Source organism: Anas platyrhynchos, chromosome 1 (genome assembly GCF_047663525.1).
Source record: "Anas platyrhynchos isolate ZD024472 breed Pekin duck chromosome 1, IASCAAS_PekinDuck_T2T, whole genome shotgun sequence".
Taxonomy (NCBI): domain Eukaryota; kingdom Metazoa; phylum Chordata; class Aves; order Anseriformes; family Anatidae; genus Anas; species Anas platyrhynchos.
The window spans coordinates 144,199,333-144,220,390 of NC_092587.1; the positions used below are offsets into that span (position 1 = coordinate 144,199,333).

The following is a 21,058-nucleotide window of genomic DNA, read 5'->3' on the forward strand; positions in this document are numbered from 1 at the left end:
CTGTGAATAAAATAGACAAATCTTAAGTATGGTGATATATGACAAGTCATATCGCCTGTCCAACACAGCATTCACAATCACCTAGTTTTTCCAATCAATACATGAGCTAAGACATTTTAAACAGATGCAATCATTTATGCTTTTCCAGATGAATGTGGAATCTGACTCCTTGGTTTTAATAACAAGGGAGGGAGAGGAAAATAAACAACACAAGCGCTTTAAGCAAAGTATTTTATTTCTATGAACTTAGCATTTCGTTTCTTAGAAGTCACACAAAACACCTTCAGAGAACGTCACCCCTTAGAGAACATTTCCCATTAGTTGCAACTGCTGAAAATACAAAAACGTTTGAAACTTGTTTTAACCTGAAGCTCTTGAAGTTGCTTTTGTAAAGCTTCATCTCCGTTGTTGTAACTGAACACCAGTCACAAGCAACAAGAAGTTGTAGGTACTTTCCAAATCATTAGTAACGTCAGATAAAATAGCATGTAACAGGGCAGGATTGCAAAAATATCTCAGTAAGTTTTGATTACAAAGGTTATATTGGAAAAAAAAGACAGTGCTACATAAAAGCCTATAAATAAACCAGTCAGCAGAATCAGTAAATGGTTGCACTATGACAGCAATTGTATTAAATAGTATTTAGTAGACTAGTCTACCAAACCATATGAAATAACTCTTTAGAAAATAATTCTTTAGAAAGGTTATAGTAGATATATTCACTGAATACTTTTGTACTACAGCATTCATATTATGAATGGAACTGTTCATGGCTTGCACATTTTCTTTGGTACAACGCACTTAAAATGAATGCAGGTTGGCCACGTAGGTAAATTAAGTGCCCATCAAGGCAGACACATCCTATAAAGTCCACGGTGACACTGACAGCAATTCCCACACTGTATGCATGTGGATCATGTTTAAAAATTCTTCTCTTGTAGCCTGTGGCAACAAGAGAGATTCTCCAATTCCTTTAGCAAGAAACTGCAACTCCTTCACCTCCAAAGCACACTGTGAATCATACATGTAGCTTCCTCAAGAGACATTATCAATATTGCTTCTTCTACCAGCAGCATTACATAAAGCCGGAACTGAAAAACAAAACCAGGCATATGAACTGTACCATACTCTGAAGAAATAAAGCTGAAACAGAGAAAACAAATCTGGAAATCTTCTCAACTTGAGAGTTAATCACAATAGTACACATATTGACTGATGTTACCAGTGATTCCACTTACACATATAATTCCAATTTCTCCCATGAAGATATGCTGAGAGAGCTGGGGGTGCTCAGCCTGAGGACGAGAAGGCTCCAGGGAGACCTCATTGCACCTTTTCATTACTTAAAGGGGGCTTATAAAAAGGATGAAGAGCATCTTTTTGCTCAGGCAGGCAATGACAGGACATAGGGGAATGGTTTTAAACTAAAAGAGGGGAGATTTAGGTCAGACGTTAGGAGGAAATTCCTCACTCAGAGGGTGGTGAGGCCCTGGCACAGGCTGCCCAGAGAAGCTGTGGCTGCCCCATCCCTGGAGGTGTTCAAGGCCAGGCTGGATGGGGCTTTGGGCAACTTGGGCTGGTGGGAGGCGTCCCTGCCCATGGCACGGGGGTGGAATTAAATTATCTTTAAGGTCCTTTCTAACCCACCCAAGCCCTTCTATGATTCTACGAAAAAGAAGTCTAGGAAAAGGAACTTAGTAAGAACTTAGAAATATTACTCAAAACTTAAAAAAATAAAGGGGGGGGGGGGGGGGGGGCAAACCAAAAGTCTACATCCCAGAAATGTCAAAGCTGTCCTGCTGATATTTGTGGCAGTAAGTGCATCTATGTAGCTCCTGAAGTTTTTCATAATCTAGCAGTTATGTATAACTTGTGTACAATAAAATCTGCTTTCAATTGCAACAAGACATTAACCAACCAGATTTTATCCGCAGTGAAGTTGTAACCTATCAGGATCAGAAAATAATAAATTAACTGACAACATCTCTTGTTTATGTTACTTTATTTAATGTCTATTTATGAAGATGAGCATGTTGTTCTGGAGACTACCTTCAAATGTCTTTCTAAAATCTCACAGTTTGTTCAAGCCTTTATTTTTTGGTGGAGAGGGAAGAAACATCAATATGCTCTGAAACTGAGATGTGCATCAGGTCATACTCCGCACTTGGTGTAATTTTACAGCCAATTTTATCAAGCTCTCCTCTCAAAAGTCTGCAAGAGGAAGACACATCTAGTGCTATGGGACAACAGCAGTTGGACAGCTTCATAAAACTAACATACACTACATTCAAAACCTGAGTGCTGCAATCAAATACTATTTCTGGAATTCCCTGGGTGAATTTCTCTCCCTCTCTAACTTCTCCCTCTCGCTCTATTCTTGAACATTCACAGTTTCTTCATTTCTGATATCAAAGCACAGGAGTTCAAGTCGAAAACCTTTTACCCTTAATGGGGGGAAAGAAAAGAAAAAGGAAAACTCATAGAATAAACAGCAATTACTCTAAATGTTAATCTTAGAGCCAGAGATCCAAGCATGATAGTACTTTACCCACTTCTATTTTCTTAGCACATAACAGAATAGGAGCACACTTGTATCTTTTCTAAAAGATTACTAAAAGTTGTGTTATAAAAGTGACACGTAAAGCATTTTTAATTGTCATTTCTGGTGACTAGCATCAGCACTTACTTCTTGCGGTCCTTGTCTCTCTTCAGACTAACAGGAGTAGAGACAAACGCTTGTGCTTGCAGTAATTCAGCATTAGCTTTCTTCTTATTAAACATAGCCATGTCATCTTCTAGAGCTTTTTTCTTTTTCTCTAATTTCAGTTTCTCTTCTTGATGCTTTAGCATAAGATGATCAAATTTACTCTGTATCTGTTTAGAGAAAGCACAAAAAATGCATTTCCAACTCATAACACAAGGTGGGGATATCACAAAACAAATGCACAGCAATTAAACAATAAAAGCTACCGCAGCTTGCATTGCAAGTCACACAAAATTGCATTTTTTTCCCCAAACTGAGAAGACTAAAAATCAACAAACCAGAAGAATAATCTTGTATATCAGATTGTTGTCCTGGATGCCAGGTGACTGCATACAAAGTAAGGGGTGAAAACCATGGAAAGCACTAAGTGTTAGATTTACTATGGGATATATCTTTATTAGATCAAAAATAAGTTCTTTAGATAGGAAACAATCATCAACAAAACTATTAAATGAGGATGGGTCAGGCAAAATCTGCTTCCCTATAACCAGATGGACAAGAAACCACACATACTTTAGTTATGCAGGTATGTATTTTAAAATGTTTATTAATTACATGTATACATTAATATGTAGACACACGATATATCTGGTTGGGAGAGTTTCTTGTGAGCTCTCAGCAGTTAACTGCTTTTCTGCAGCAATAACTCTCTGATTGTTCTTTTGATGTGTTAATGGATCCTGCTCTTGGGATGTACTGGATCAGCTGAAATATACTGTGTAGCGGTGCATGATAACCACAGGGTGCTGCATGCCTCACTTCCTCACCTCCCATCTACCCCCCACGCTCACCTAAAATCCTGCTTTGGTATCCTTGTGACCAGCTGGATCAAGATGCTGATCTGCCTGAAAACTGTAACCCTACCAAAATACCCCTGGATTTCAGCTGTGTCGTATCTCTGATCCAGGTGAAAAGACTGAATGTTTACAATTGACATGCACAGCTGCAGACTTTTGCCTATCCTATATAGCAGAGCTGTCAGATTTTATAACCATGTGTATGTATGTATGTATCCTTTCGTTATTTATTTAATTACAACAGTTAATCAGATGCATTGCTGTACCAGGTCTGGCTGGGATGGAGTTAGCTTTCCCCACAGCAAACATAAGGTCCTAAGCAGTCCTAAGCTTACTTGTACCACTCAGGAGCAGCAATGCTGCACACTGCGACTACAAGTTTCTTCTAAATGAAGGACATGAAAGCAATCTCAGGTACAAGAGAAACTCCTGCTTTTCTTTCATTTCCATACACACATACATGCTTCTGGGAGAGCAAGTAGTGAGAGTATACCACACATGTTCTTTAAAAGTGACTGCATTATCATTTTCTTGCATCAGGAACTGGGAAAACTAATATCTATAATTCGATGGCAGTATGCAGAGTTCACAGGCACTGCATGGTAGAAAGCATAGAAGGGAAAATATCAAAGGGTATCACAGACACTGTGCAAGACCTAGCTGAGCCTATCTGGAACACAGCCAAATACTATTCCAACTGGATAGCCTTGTGCTCAGAAGGATTGAGCCTGATTTTTTTTCCTCCACCCAGAGCACAGAGGATTTAACAGGTTCAGAAAACAAAATACTCCTTGTATTTAAAACGTGCATCTGAACATCATGCAAAAAAAAAAAAAAGTGCTACATCTTTGCTGGGAGACCGAGGTATGGAAAAGAACATTAATAAACAATCAGATTTCCAATTTCAATTAAACCACTGTTTGAATATAAATACATATGACCATGACAGAGTCTGGCAGAAAGTAGATCAGAAGATCCTGTTTGGCTGGTGCAGTTTAACAGAACTAAACCTTCAACAACATATTCAAGAAACGTTCCACATTGCCAAATTCCAGGTATTTGACATTAGACAGGGATCTAGAAGTTGTGATGCATTGATTTTTTCATTCCCTGCTAAAACTCTGAAGGTAATTGGAAGCAGATTTAAAAACAAAACAAACTAGCAAAAAAAAAAAAAAACAAAAAAACAATGCTTTCAAACCTCTCAATGTGCAGGTTGAGAATATATTAAGTAACTGAACCTGGAGGTCATGCAAGCATACATGCCCTACTACCCGAGAAGAAAAACAACCCATGGGATTTTTTTTTCCTGAAATCTCAGTTTCACAGTGAAATGATTCTGTAAAGCATATCTTTAGATTACTGACATGATGACCTTACACCCAGAGTAAGGTACATAAATTGACTAGCATCTTCCAAAGCACTAAATAAGACCCTTTCCCCTATTTTCAAAACGTTCCAAAACTTACCACAATTTAATCCATCTACTATTGTATTTTAACACTCAGACAACAGCTGTTATGGTAGTCTTTTCTGCTTGAAACTTCGCCACTAAACTCATTTCTACCACAATGTACAAAAAATTGCAATTGCATGGTACAGTAGTGACTAGGCCACGGTTAACCATTATGAATTGCCGAAATGTGATTTTTAGAGGCCCCAGGATGCAGCCTATTCTTCCAGCACCTCTGCCTGCAAAGCACCTACTGTACTGATACACATAACCATTATATTCATCACTCCTTTACGTCACCATATTTCTTCCTACTCTACTGACTTGGTCCCAGCTCTCCACCAAAACTTACAGATCATAAACTCTCTCACCCCCAAAAAGACTGATTAGACTAGCAAGTAAGTGTCGATCTGCGAATCTAATCTGTGTAATCAATCTACTTTTGATTTTAAGTATTACTGCCACCTAAATATTAGACAATTATAAAGGTCAACTAGTGATTTTGCTAAGAACAAATCACAGCAAACAAACTTGAGACAGATAGGCATGCTTACTTCTTGCTCTGCTTCTTTCAATACTGTTTCTTTTTCCTTCACTCTCTGCTCAAAGTGTTTTCTCATCTCCTCCTCTTTTCTTTGCAGCTCAAGGTGGAACTCATGTCTCTTTGCCTCATAGGCTTCCTGCAGACTGAAGTCCAAAAATGTTAGCAAGTCTCTGGCATAGCTCTTTACTCAATCTGGAGAACGAACAATCAGGAACATGATTTAAGCAACTCATATTCATCTGAAATAACAACTACCACAGTTCTCCAAGTAAAAATTCATAAACAAACTTCAATAGGAAGTTTATTTCAGTAGGAAACTTTCCTAAGGAAACATCCCTACATCAAATTATTTAAGCTAACAGCTCCAGAGCACTTGATATTACAAAGTAAATAAAGCATGTTAGGAAACTCGTGTTCTAAAAGACTGGAGTGTTAGAACTTTCTGCCTCCAACACGAATAATCTTTTTCTTGAAGTTACTTATTAATAAAGGCACTAAAATTGCCAGAAAAAATCCCCCCAAACTTCTGCCAAAATTAAAACCTCAGTCTTTAAATAGGATGTTACAAAAACAACACATCTAGAGCATTAACACAGCACACTGGTCGTTCACCCATCATATTATGCACTTGTCTAGCCGTATGCTGGACATTTTGTCCAGAAGGATGCTGTCAGAAACAGTACCAAAAGCTCTGCTGAATTCCAAAAAGATTACATCAACTGGCTTCCCATGGTCAACTAGATGGGTAACCTTCCAATAAAAGGAAATTACGTTTGTTAAAACAGGACTTTCCCCTTGTAAACCTGTGCTGGCTGTGACCAAGGACTGTGTTGTCTTTCAAGTGTTTTTCAGTAACTCCCAGAATAACCTTCTCCATAATTTTAACAGGCACTGAAGTTTAGACTGACCGGCCTGTGATTACCAGGATCTTCTTTCTTGCTGTTCCTGAAAACTGGGACAACACCTGCCAGCTTCCAGTCAACTGGGACCTCTCCAGATTCCCAAGACCATTAAAAAATAATTGAGAGGTCTCACATTGACATCAGCGCTTATTTTCAGCATCTTATTCCTTTCTTCCAATTTTTTCTAAACTTGCTCTACTAGACATCAACGTGCAAGACAATTTTCTTTCCTTTGAAAAACAGGCACTTGAAACTGAGAAACTTCTTTTGTATCAAGACATATCATAGCACATTAAAAGGTGTTGATAATTTCTACAAATACTACCACAGATTTGGCATTTTCTAGGTACACACCACAACTTTCTATCAACACTGTGGAGACAGGAAAGTTGTTCTTCTCAGGTAAAAAAGAATACAGCCTGTGTACAGATGTAATTCATACCCCAAAGAGCAGGCTACATTTGAAAAGCATGACTATGCAGTGATGCAAGTCCTCCAACAAAACATTTACCACACAACTTCTTCAAATCGCAGTACCACAAAAGCAGAACTGGTGGATCAGAGCTGTGATTGTTGGTATTACAAAACCAGAAGGATCTCCCCAGTGTCTTGTAGGGCTTACAAAAGCATCAAAATATTGATAATATTCTCTTTATTCTGGGGCTATAGCATTCAACACTTCCTGAAGGCTGACTAGTCAGCCTTTCTCAGTTATCATGAGCTGTTATTCCTTTGCCAGGAATCTCATGTCTTTCATTCTGATGTAAATATATGTTTTATATATAAAAATATAAAATACTTTTAACTGCTTTATAGTATTAAAATATTAATTTAAATTTAAATGCATTATACACACACTTTTGTACCCATTTTTAAGTCTCATTCTTAATTTTTTTTTACAACTTTTATTGAAAGGGTTCTTAAATAGAAGGACTTATGAAACAGGACATCTAAAAACTTAGTAATTTGGAGCAACAGCAAGATGAAATATCTCTTATTTATTTAAACTTATGATGACCGGACAATTTCCTAATCCCCAAGTTACATAGTTTTATTAAAAATATAAACAGAGAGAGAGAAATCATCTTGAAATAGCACATGCAGACTTAACGTTTTCTATGATTACAAAGTCAAAGCACGTTTCCTACCCTACATTATTTGAGCCACAAATCGCAACTAAGCAGGTTCAGAAGAATAACTGTTTTGTTTTTTAAATCAGCTGTGAACTAATTTAGGTCATCCTGAAATTGTATCTACTACTTGAAAACAAGGGCATGGTTTTCACACAGGTATATTAATTCACACTATCTTTGAGTTCAGCATATGCACTAACAATAAAGCCTCAGTACTGGATATTCAAATGCTAAATCTCACTATGTGCCAGTACTGCTAGCAAACAGACTGCTTTCAAGTGCAATAAACAACAAAAAAAAAAAAAAAAAAAAGAAAAAAAAAGCAACATGCTGCAATTGCACCTTTATTTCAGTATGTGCACATTTTTAGACTCAGTCTAAGTTAGCTTATCAGGTAAAATCAGTGAAGGAGCTGTCATGATATTAGCAACATCTTAACATTGCAGACTCTGGATTTACTAAATAATCAAATTACATGTTCAAAGAATGTGAGAAAGAAAAATGTACTTTTAAATCCTCCTCCTCCTCAACTGAATTGTTTTGGAAAGCACCGAGAAAATTAAAGAACCTTGTGTTCGGCATGTCAGCAAGATAAAGACCTAAAGAGTCTTTGGTTTTAGCAGCAGGGATGGGAGGTGGAAATAGCTCACCAGATTTTAAGCCAAAAGAATCTTTTAAACGTTAGCACATACACTACTTGCAGTGAAACACTTTTCAGTTTACCTGAAGATTGGTCTCACTGTTTCTCATGAAAGTAGAACGTTATGGCAAACAAATTCATGGATTCTCTCACTCTTCTTGGTCGGACCCCTATAATTTTACACACTATCCCCTGTTTGTGAAGAAAGCATACGCCTTACTAATCCATTACATAGCTCGTAACAGTGCTATCACCTACCTTTCTACAGAAGCAAAGCTGTGACATACAGTTTTCCTATCTGTGTAAGACTTAGAACATGGATGCCTAAAAATAAAGATGCAAACCAGACATGATCTGTTCATAAATAAAGACTCTAACCGAAGCGAATTCAGCTCTCAGTGGAACACAACTGTTGTGTGCTTTGTGAGCTCTGGATAACAGAGATACTCAAGTAATGTTTTACAGTTTGTTCATTTAAAATAATTGTCAATTTTGAAAAATGCACTTGGAACATTCTGTGTAGAGTTACAGGATCAGTTAAAGTATACCAGAAAAAAAAATTAACTAGAAAAAAAAATCAACTAAAAAGTTAACTAGTGGTAGGTACTGTTAGGAGTCTCTTGACTCAGTGGATGACCTCTGTTGATATAAAGCAGTATTTAGGATGTGGTAGGTCTAAATGTTACTGTTTTCCCAATAGGGGCTTTAAAAGCATGTATTTTAGATGGGGTTCAATCATGCCATAAGGAAGATAAAATATTTAGCTCGAATGCAAACATCGACAGTTGGTCAGATGAACTCCATTCCCAAACTTCTTAAGGAAAGAAGTCTAATGGCCTTTCAGATATAGTGGTTTCAATTTTTAGAATCACACAATCATTAAGGTTGGAAAAGACCTCCAAGATCATCTGGTCCAAGCATCCCCCTACCACCAGTATCACCCACTAAACCATGTCCCTAAGCACCACCTAGAAAATACAGCTAGAGCCATAACAACCCTCCCCTGCACATGAACTTACTCATGTTATTGATTCCTTCCTGTTTTTCTCTCATCATCCTCAAAACTGACTGAAAATCAACATGTTTTTGTTGGGGAACTGCTAGGTCCAAATATTCCAGTTTTAGGGAGGAGTAAAGCACAAAATATAGATGGTTGCTCACATACTGAGAAACTGAGATATTTAAAATGGACAGATTGTACTCTTGAACACAGAAAAACAACTAAAACAGAAAATAATTAGTATCAGAGAATCCAAACACACAAGCATACAGTCTGAATATCAATCATTGTCTTTTTTTCAGTAGACCCATGCATATCGTTTTCCTTCTTTAAACATTAGCACGTCCCTTAGGCAACAACACAGCTTAGATTAAAAAATTGATTTACAAAATGTCCAAATTCTAAACAGTAGTAAGCCTCTCCTCCTTTGCAAACATCTAAGCTTCCTAGGCACATATATATTCACACACACACACATCTTTCTTTATAGTCCAGCATGATCAAAGAAACACAAACCTTCTTACATATTAAAAGACGGTAACAGAAGAAATTCCTAGATTTTACATCCACCAAGTTATGCACAAAACGCTTAAATCATCCCCCAAGTATTCTGCCATCCATTCACTTCATTACACAAATTTAGCAGTAACATGCTTTCCAAGCTCGTTGCTGACTGGCTGCTTTTCATGGATCAGAAACCAAATTATATCTACATGACTATGTTTAGCCTTAGATGGGATGCATCATATGATGGATTGTTAATTTTTAAAATGGTTTACCATATATTGTAATTTAATCTGATATGGTAAATATGTAACTGGAATTCTTATGACCTTTTGGAGTAATACCCACTAAATGACTGAATTCTTCATTAAAAAAAAGTTTTGCATATTGTTTTTGCAAAGCATATGAATTTGATTCATTAAGCTCCCACATACCCATTACTTTCAGTTATGCTAGTTATTGTTATCCAATTTGAATATATAATGGTTTAAAAAAAATCCCCGTATAAGCAAGATGTCCTGAAAGCAGCAAAATTAATAGCCTACATACTGATGGATGATATTTTATATTCTGTTATTCTCTCAGTTATTCTGAAGACTGAAGTCCTACCTACATCTTTATACCTTTTTAACTATACAATTAGAATCCCTTCAGACTTCTTAAGTATTGTTTACTTAAATTGGGAGTACCCTCACGGATCTTTTACGTGCAGCATCCTTAGGTACTTCCAAATCACCCACAACCCTCTCATAGGATTACAATACGACCAAGCTCCCAAGAATTACAGAAGACAGTACTTGATTCATTCAGAGGTAAGAATTCACTGGTAACTAATGCACGCTGGCTGGCCAACATCTGGTAAGAGCCAAGATCTTCTGTTTTTTCCTGCAGTGAGAATATCAATTGGATAATCCCCTGCAAGCATCCAACACTAGCATCCAACTGATGTTGGAAAATGGACAGCAGGTTCAGAAGTTATTAGGGAGAGACTGACAGATTCATAGTGCAAATTTTAATTTCCCTGGAATCTGGTTAACAAATAAGTTAATTTTTATAATGCAGTTGCAAATAAACAAAAAGTTAGCATGCCACAAATTCACAAAAAAAAAAAATAGAATTATGTATTTGTTATTTTTAAGAGTGTACACCAGACAGTCATTTCAGACTGCTCCTGACTTTATTTTCTCTCCCCACACCTAAAAATAAACGTGTAAATATATTTTCAATTGCACCCTGAAAACATCTTTTTCCACATCTTTCATGAAAATATGATATACATCTGGACATAAAAGACTTCAAGCATCCCATGAAAAGTAAAGCTTGGCAACTTTTTCCATATGTAAGAGCTAAAAGCTTTACAGATGTCTGTCTGTAACTTATCTCACAAGGTACCTGAAAATCCAAGAATTACTGGTTTTGCGTTGCACTGGCATACAGTTTTGGATGAATAAATTACTATTTTACTTTTAAATCCAAAAGAGTTGTACAGAAACTCCACAAGTAGTTTTTTCACAACATGCAAAAAGGTAGGGCATGCTAGCTACTCAAATGCTACAAACACCAGTGCTGCCAAAACAATTCCTCAAGTCTAGCAGAAATTTTCTAAATTTACATAAAACAACCCAATCAGATGACCAAATTTAGCATGTAAGCAGCTACATCACAGGCATAAAACACAACTTTTCAACATGTATTTAGACCATTATTTATACAAGAGACGTGGAATTCTAAAAATCAGTTATGCACTGCTATGTGTATTAACTAGACTTTAAAGCTCTTAGAATCCATACATACATTGTAAATATATTTGAGGACAGATAAGATAAATATTGAGTTCAACAGTACATATTTGCTTACAAGAACGTGATAGTCCCTATCCTGAAAGATACTGAAATCCAGAAGTCAGCAAAATGGGAACGACTGAACTTCCTCTATGGAAAGAGACATTTTCTATCACACCGCTGAGGATACCACACTTGAAGGTTTCATTGGTAGCTCCATAAAGCACCTTTGGCTATGTTAGTCTGCTAATCACACCACATACAGATCCTCTGCATTCTCTTCCCTTTCTTGGTATCATAAAGCTTCTCTCCCAGAAGACCAAATGCCTTCTCTGTCAGACCTCAATGTCATTCACTATGCCACACATCCTAGATCCAGTCCCACTTGTTTCTTCCTGTCTCAGTAAGTCTGGGAAAAAGTTAATTTTTCTAGATTCTTATGCCATGTTTATTCTCATCCTTCCAAAACAACGACATTTTCAACAGACATGATTCACCAAAACTAATTTCTTAAGAGCACTGCCTTGCCCCAGCATTCTCAATAAACTGATGTTTAGCAATGTATAGCAAGCCCTACGTAAAAACCAACACACGAGAGGGAACTCAGCTTTTCTCTAACTCCATGAAGGAATTTATTTCTAAACCAGCTTCTGATGTGTAAAATACTATGACATTCTGATATAAACCTGCCACTTTACACTGTAAACAAAGTGCCAACTGTTTAGGGGTGTCGCAAAGACAACTTCTGAATTTGTGGCATAAAATGTACTTTAATGTACATGTTATTTTTTATAATTTAAGAACGCTTATCTTGAGATGGCTATACACTGTGAAATTCAAGTTCAGAAAAGCAAAAGGTACTGCAGTAAATACTGCTATAAACACATCTATAGAAAGGCTTTCCCTGGATAAAGCAAGTAAGGTATCAGCTGTTAGTGTATGGTCTTAAACCCAAAGAAATGTCTGTGGTCAATTTCAGTGGGCTTTAAACCTCAGTCGCCTTTGGTCCTCTATTCATGAAAAGGATTTGTTCCCTCCTTAAGTCCAGTGTCTTCCTTGACAACATTACTCTTATTTATAATTCTTTGAAAAATGTATAAATTAGATCTAGTCAAAGCAAAATAAATGCTGCAACACACTATGAGTTACAGTAATTACAACTGCTTTACAACTTCTGCATGAAGTACAGGTGAAAGCAAAGAACTTAAGCCACTAAAAACAGTGATTTGGAGGGAAGCTATCTATTTTTACCAGAACAGAATGGGTAAAGACAGTCTGGATCACTAAGTAAAACAAGTAAAAAAACCTGCTGGTTCAAAGCACTAGAAACTGTTTTTAATGCAAATCCATATTTTGTTTTCATGTCTTGTTTAAGTGGGTATTTTCCAAAATAACTATGCAATAATACCATTTTGCTAAATTATGAAGACTTTGAAGACTTCTGAAGCATCAGTTTTTCCCTATCAGCATGCTAACAACTGGCCTACTTGCAAAATACAGTCCTACATATAAAATGACCAAAGGAAGTTGGAAAAGGAAAAGGGAGATGACAGAAATTGAAATAAAAGATTAAACAAACTGGATATAGAGATTGTAAAAAGCTTCACTACATGAAACAACCAAGTGTCTCTAACCCCTAATCCTCTAATAACTTCCTATAGGCTAGCAAGAGACTTCTGGACCTGAAAAGGCTAGACACTTGTTATTACTGCAGATAATGTGGGAAGTCAACGGTGTAACCAATGATTTTGTAAATGTTTTTGGTTCATTTCCCTTCGAATTTTGAGTCCAACCAAACCATTGCTCAGAATCAGACATTCTCAAGAGAAAAAGTAAAACAGCATTCTAATGTACAGTGAAAACATTTTAAAAGGCGTAAGGTGTATGTACCTGAGGAAAATGAACATCCTCCATGCTGAAAATTAAAATCCTCATGTTTACTATAAGAGATATATTTCAGAAATACAACTAGCTCATACGTCTGTAAAAGCAATGCTCGTATAATCCCATATCCTGCTCCATGAAGACAACTGAATGAACATGTATGTACTTACTACAATTAAAAAATAAATAAATACATTAAAATTCTTGTTCTTAGAGGGACTGTATGAACCTTGTATGTATTAACCTCTTAGAAGACCAAGTATGAACCTTGTTCTGCATCGCATTGATACAGTCAAATGAGAAGTGAATGAAAGCTGAAAGCCAGTGCTGTACACAAAAATCCTTTACCTTACTGGCTTGTTCTCAGGGCCAACGTCTCTGAAGCCCATCTCTTCCAGTCTGCAGCGCCTGTACCGCTCATAATGGCGTGCATGAGTCTGCTCTCTTAAGTCTTCCATATTTGTGCAAATAAGCATCTCACGAAGCTTCACAAAGTCGCAGTGGTTCTCATTTTCCACTAATCAATTACAAGAGGGAAATGTAATTATTACATACAAGTATATAAATTATCAATCTGTATTTTAAATAGCATTGAGATCCTTTTATTTTGTTTACCAGCTATACTTCCAGGAAAAGGTATCTATATTTGTTGTACCTCTTAGACTTCCCTGTAATTGGTAATACAGACATTGAAGCACTAACTGTAAGTACCAGTAAACATGTCCCAGTATGTCCTGATTTCCCATTTGAATTGAACAACAATCAAATTTCTCTCTTTTTTCCTCTTCTGTTCTGACAACTATGAAATTTTAACATTTGGTAGCGCTGGTGGCACTGCCACAATACTAACCTACCTAAATATTACACATACCACCTCACAGCTTGATTCCAAGGATGCATCAGTGTTGAAACTACCAGTTACTGAAGACCTCAAATATTCATTACTAAATTTCCTAAACTCTTTACCCAAAATACAATCAATGACATGAGTGGCTAATAACAGCCACTTTTAAAATTAGTGAATTCTACAATTTAAAAATAAAAAAAAAATAAAAACATAAAAATACCTTTGAGAACTCAGTTACCTTGTACGATGCCCCAAGGGTACTGACGAGCTCTCACCATTTTGTCTCCAATTTTCACCTTTTCCGTACTTCCTACTACAGCAAATGGCAAGTGACCCTGTAAAAGCCACACCAACACAGCCTTACCTCTCCATGTTCTTACGTCAGAACTGAAAAGCAAACACTTCAAAAATAAACTGGGGGGGGATGACGGACACATGACACAACACCATTTCAGAAAAAAGCAGTTTTGAGCCAAACCCTACTTCTAAGGGATCTGCTTTGCTACGCAACCCACTCATTCAAAAGTTACACTGACAAAGCCAGGAGTGGTGACTGGTAGACCAGACGGCTGTGCTGCCATTAGGAGGAACCCGTCAGGCTGGAGAAATGGGCTGACAGGAACCTGGTGATGTTCAACCAAAGGAAATGCCAAGTCTTGTTCCTCAGGAGGAACAACCCCATGCTCCAGCAGATGCTGAGAGCTGCCTGTCTGGAAAGCCTATTGGCAGAAACAGACACGGAGATCCTGGTGGACAACAGGTGGAACCTGACCCAGCAGGTCTGCCCTTACAGCAAAGTAGGCCAACACCATCCCGGGCTGAATCAGGAAGAGCATCACCAGTAAATAAATGTCTCTGCCACTCTGATTTGTACCCAACCAGAGCTTGAATCAGCAGCATCAGCTAGGAAACAATCACAGGTCTGGACCTGAGATGTTGTTACTGCTATGGGCTCTGCCAAGTGACCAGAAATACAGGACTGGGTGCTGCCTGAGTGCTGACCTGCTACAGCTGGCCTAATAAAAATATGTCACCAACTGGGAACAAATCTTTAGAAAAGCATGACAGTGCCTAAGTATCAGGAAACAACCTCTGCCCACAGAAGGCTCTGTTTCTGAATGATGTTCAGAGTCCCTGGCACAAGGGATGGAGGCTGGGGCTGCAGAGCCATATACTTCCACATCTCAGTTCCTCCTCCCTGCTTTCAAACTCGAGTACACGCTGGGATAAGATACAAACATATGCAGATGAACAGTAGATACAGGCAGAGTTCTCAAAATACTCCAGTCTAGCTTTACAAGCTTGGTTTAACCTGGCAGGTACCACTGGGACAATCTGAAAGCACAGCAGTAAAAAAGCCTAAAGTATATCTGGTTTAGTAATTCCCAAAGATAATTTGTGCTTTTTTGGAAGGACAGCAACAGATAAAAGGAAAAGGCAAATGAAAAAAAAAAAAAAAAAAAAGATTTGAAATCATAAAGACCAGAGAAAACTGAAGAAGTGAGGCGTTTTAGTATCTTCCATAACAGATGTAAGATAACATTCACTTTAGAAAACAGCAAATCCAATCTGTCCACTAATGCTAGTAATTATGTTTTAATTATCCAGAAACTAGGAAAAGTATTTCTGAGGGAGATCCTCTTTTCTGTTACTGAGCCAGAAAAGAAAACATCTCCTAAAACAAGCAACATCTGAGGGACAAGATGACTGGGGGAAAGGGAGGGCAGGGAAGGCCCAAAAACACGGGAGCTTTTTAAGGACAGAGAAAATAAGTATCAAACTTGCTGCAAATACACATCCATAAGCCTCAGAATAATCGTGGAAGAATGAGCATGACTCAGCGCTAGAGAGTGATGCTTTAATACTGAAATATTAACGTCAGTGCCATTTACTTACATTCATGACGGTATTAACTTGAGACACAGTTTCATCATCAGTTGGGAACTGGTATATCTGGACATCGTTGCTAACTAATTCACTCATGAGTTTGTTCTTGAACTTCTGCAGTTCTGTTTTTGAAATGCTGTCTGCTTTGCTTATAATCGGTATAATGTTCACCTGTTAACGACACACATTATATGGAATGTGTAAGACTTCAGTTTTGAGATGACAACTTTTATGAACGTAATTGTTTGGTGATAAGCTCTTCAAAACTTTCCCCTCAGTCTAAACTTTCCCATCAATATCTGATGAGTTTCAACAATAACCAAAGAAAGCTTCACAAACCATTAAAAGAAGTATTAATTGGCATCATCTTAACAAAATATTAACATATTATTTAATGTATTTCCTCATAAGTGACTCTGAGAAAAGAAGAAGGAAGGAGACCTCATACAGTGGAGTACTCAAAGCAATGTCTACCTACTACCGAAATGATATTAAGTATTTATATCTCTGTTAAAAATAGAATATTTTTTTAGTTCATTGCACTGGGATATGTAGTTTGGGTGTTAAATGAAAGTTGACAGTTTAAATGCACACAGAAAAGGAAGCTTAACACCAAGCTCTGCCAACCCCTCAGCCTCTTCCCTGGGCTCACTCATTTCAGGTACAACACCCTGTTCATCTCACCACTGTCACCCACAGCTCTTACTCTAGCCCCTAACACAGCAGTGAGTTTCACAAGCATCTGCTGAGTGCAGGAATGACCGAGATTGGATAATCAATCTTGCCTACAAGTTTTTACAGTAATTATTCAGAATTCAGCACGCAATCCTTCTGCTGTAAAGTGCCCTCTTTGCTAAAATGGTTATGACAGTAAGTCAGTATTTTTAAGAATAATTTGGCACCTATTCTCTTCCTATTATCACATCCAAAGCAGGCACTTTTCCTAACAAGCTCCAAAGAATTAAAGTCAACGTCCAAAATTCTGGTGAAACAATACAAACAATTCTTCCAGATTTCAGAAGATTTGAGAGCTTTGCATAGTTTCTTGATTATAGATACCAAAAAAAAAGGAGGAAGAAACTCTCCCCAGTATATACAAACACATTCTTTTCATTGTTCTGACTATTCTGTCTAAATGGAAATTCCTAAGCATGGAATTTCAAATCCCAATTCAGTAATTTCTTCTGAGACCATAAGACAAAAAGGCTTTAAAAAAAAAAAAAAAAGACTGAACTGTGTCAAGAGGAGAGAAAAAAAGTAATAAGTACTAAATCAAATAAACAACCCTCCTAGAAACATAGCTGATTATGCTCAGAAGTGCTTGCAAGGCAGGTATGCGTAAGGCCTAGCATGTCAGTATTTCAGGAGTATTTCAGGAAAACAAATCTTGTGCTCTTCCCCTAACTCTGCACAAAACAAATGGTGTTTCAATTTCAGAAAAAAAAAAAAATCTCTCAAAATCAGTATCAACAAAACCAGCATTGTTTTTCTTAAACTAGAAGTTTCTCGTCCTCACTCGTTTTATCTTCCTGCCCCTAGGGCTCTTCCCTTCCCAGTTTCTTCTAGTGCAAATACCTTATTTACAATTAAAAAGCTCGATCCAGGTGAGGCAATTCTGAGCTTCAATGTTGTGAAATAAGTCTTCTCAATGTCTTAAGCAAAATTTCAGAAAGATGAAAGTATACCAACAAAGTACAACTTCTAAGACTACGGCACAGCATATGCAGCCTAAGCACGTATGCTGTAAAACATCCAAAATCAAAATGCTTTATTTTTTATTTTTGATAACTGAATTAACTTAAAATTGAATAAACGAGAGAAACTTAGAGATCCAACGAAATTAGTAGAGGTATGTCGATTTAGGTTTTCCACTGTGTAGCTTTAAAAATGGATGGGAGAGAATCCTGGAACTTAAATTAACCTTGACGCTGTCTTCTGAACACAAACCACTCACACCCAGGAGGGACTGGCTGGACAAAGAAAAGCAGAGGAAGACTGCTGTGGAAGCAGGTAACAAAAGAAAGCAAGATCTCCGCAAACTGATTCCAGCCATCAATATTGATGTTAAATCACACTTGTCATTAAAATTTAACAGCAGTACTACTCTGACTTTAGATAAGCAACAGAAACAGTTATTTTTTCTTAATCTGTTAAGCAAGATTTATTTCTGCTTGTAGCACTTAAGGTTTTCTTGATTACTAGTATCTCAGCACTTTCATCCAAGAACGTTAAATGAAAGCACACACCTGTACTAACAGGAGGCTTAAAGGGTTTTGATTTGGACCATGTCCATATGTGCCCCAAGTCCCAGTGCTCCCTTCTACACCTGCTGCTCACTTGGACACCAACTGACTCCTTCTAGCTTTCTCCACTGCTACAACTCCCACTACTACAAAACTGAATTTTGCTAGAAGGCTATAAGCCATTAATACAAAATCACTTTAATCCTGCATTAAAAAAAAAAAAATCTAGATCTGCAACTAAAGCAGCAGTCCAGATCTTCCCCATGCCTGCAGCTGCTCTCTTCCAGGCAGAACTAAAATTAGTGCAGCTGTCCAAGGAGCCAGATACTTTTCAGCTTGATCAGTTCCCTAACCAAGCAAAAATCTTTAGCTTTCAGTTTAAATCAGTTCCTTCATCCAGGGAACTGGCTGCTGAAAGCACTTAAGCATGCACACCGTGAAGAAGCAACTGATGCTACTTCATTCAATAGCAATGCAGAACCGAGTTTAACTAAAATGACCATACAAAGTCACCAGGATAAAGGTTAAATTTTACCTATGCATTTAACTTCCCTGTTTGCTAGAACCAAATTTAGCCTTTTTTGATCATCATTCTGTCTGAAATACAAAGTATCACTTTTTTTCCCCATTTCCCTATTGTTCTAAATTAGGATTTCACCTAACACCTTAAATGAATGTTAAGGCATCTGCTGTCCCTTTATGCTACAGAGAATGAAAAAAATACTTATACTTGACGTTAGTATTGGTTGGTACCTTGCAGATTCATTTAACTATATTGGTAGGTGTCTTCAGGTTAAGGTGTACACTTAAGGCTCACATACACAAAACGTAGTAAAAACAGAGTCAGTAAAAATGGAGTAAAATTAAAGCACAAAGGAACAGAAAAAACACTGAAGTTTTCAAATTTCATAACATTTCAACAGTTAATGGATAATTTCTGTCTTCTACCAAATGATATAATACTTCTTAAGATGGCTTAAATATTTAGCTTCATCCAATTCATACAAGCAGGAAGAATCATAAGAATCTAGAAAGTACAAGTAAGCACACTAGAAAATACTATTTTAAAGTTTTCCGAAGAAATCAAGATGTAAGTTTAAAACATTAATGTAGTGTATTGTATAAAAATCAGGCTAGCAAGGTGCTCTGCTCATGGCACTTGCCTACCCAGTTATATTTAATAAGGTTCTTCGCAGTGCTGCAAAGCTTTTTATACGCCAACGTTTCAGCAGCCCCAAATTTCAACAGTGTACTAAAATCAAACTTTATTAGAACGATTACAGCACTCATGGGTGGTACCCTGTCCAATCACTTTAAGATGTTAATGGTTCAGTAAAAGAACAGTTAAATTTATTTTCTTTTTCAAAACTTGCTGTTTCTTTTTTTCAAACTTGTCCTAAAGAGGATGTCTCTCTCTGTCTTTCTGATCGGTAAATAACTACATGACGAACCTCAAACTGCCTGCTGAACTAATTGGTTCTGAACTTAAGGTACACCAGTACCAAAAAAAAACACTCCAAAACCAAACACACAGATATACAATTAAGATGTGGCAACACATCCACAAGCTGCAAGATGATTCAAAAAATATGACAAATCCTTACAACTGCTTCGAAGTCTTACCTTGCTGTCTAGACTTTTCATGGTTAACAAATCTAGAGTTTTTAAAGAATGGCCTGTAGGTGAGATGAAATAGAGGCAGGCATGGATGCGAGTATCATGGTAGCTAAATAAAGAACGTTTAATTTTCAGTTCCTCCTGGAGATAGGCTTCAAATTGGGCATCTATATAATCCACTATTGGCTGATAGCTGCAAGAAATAAAATAAAATTTAGCAATCAGATATTACCTACTCCTAAGCTGAGCAAGGCTAAGAAAGGAATTCCTCTTGTATTCTTTTGTGGATTTTCACTTTACAATTAAACAGCATGCCTATATATCTACATAATACGTCAGAAAATTAAATGTACCGAGTGATCCTAATTTCTGAGAGACTACTCAAAAATTAATCGTGCACCTAATATAGATAATATATTCTCTAGCTACTACTAGTGAAAAAAAAAAAGCTATGTAAAGTTACTTTTGCTTATTATCAGTCTTCCCAAGTGATATATTATAAACTTCATCAATCAAGCTGTGCAACTGCAGGACTCTTAGATACAGGAAAGGTGCAAGAAACCCTTTAGACACAATACAAGAAAAGAAAGAACATGCAATTACCAGTACCAAGAAATAGGACTTCCAGTATCTTCTGAAGATGAAGTACTGTACATGAGAGAGCTCTTAATAAACAAAAATTGAAAAGGAGGAATGTGAGTGAAGAATGGAAATCTGATTTGCAATTTAAGTACAGTTTAAGTAAACTTTACCCTACTTAAAACATGACTGTAATCTGCTTTCAAAAAGAAAGCGTTGCTGGACATACTAGCAGCATGCCCTCACAGTTCTGCTGCTACAAAACGTTTGTAAACTAGATCAAATGTGATCAAAATTCAAAAGTAGTTGTTGTATCCAAAATTAACAAAGAAGGGTTAAAAGGCAGCTTCCTACAATACAACACGCATCAACACCAATATCTATACTAATATCCACTTACATCGCATTCATCCAAGTCTCTAGAAGTAGCTATTTCTCTAGAAGTAGCTATTTTCCTTATTATATCATAGGATAGAGGCCTCA

General features: G+C 37.0%; 1 protein-coding gene across 7 annotated transcripts in view; it reads right to left on the reverse strand.

The window, feature by feature from the left end:
• Positions 1-217: 217 nt before the first annotated feature.
• SEPTIN10 (septin 10) overlaps positions 218-21,058 on the reverse strand; it is a 28,705-nt gene continuing 7,864 nt past the window's right edge. For 2 of the 7 annotated variants that reach the window (XM_072031554.1, XM_072031557.1), the window contains exons 2-9: positions 20,606-20,661; positions 20,003-20,189; positions 16,146-16,307; positions 14,488-14,584; positions 13,751-13,919; positions 5,569-5,701; positions 2,687-2,874; positions 1,986-2,444 (exon numbers count right to left, since the gene is read on the reverse strand). In XM_072031554.1, the coding sequence (XP_071887655.1) occupies positions 2,372-2,444; positions 2,687-2,874; positions 5,569-5,701; positions 13,751-13,919; positions 14,488-14,584; positions 16,146-16,307; positions 20,003-20,189; positions 20,606-20,652 (1,056 nt within the window). In that variant the 5' untranslated portion in view covers positions 20,653-20,661 and the 3' untranslated portion in view covers positions 1,986-2,371. Of the gene's footprint in view, positions 1,092-1,985; positions 2,445-2,686; positions 2,875-5,568; positions 5,702-13,750; positions 13,920-14,487; positions 14,585-16,145; positions 16,308-20,002; positions 20,190-20,599; positions 20,662-21,058 lie in introns of those variants that run through there. The other 5 variants (XM_072031547.1, XM_072031550.1, XM_027444897.3 and 2 more) reach the window with 4 other exon arrangements.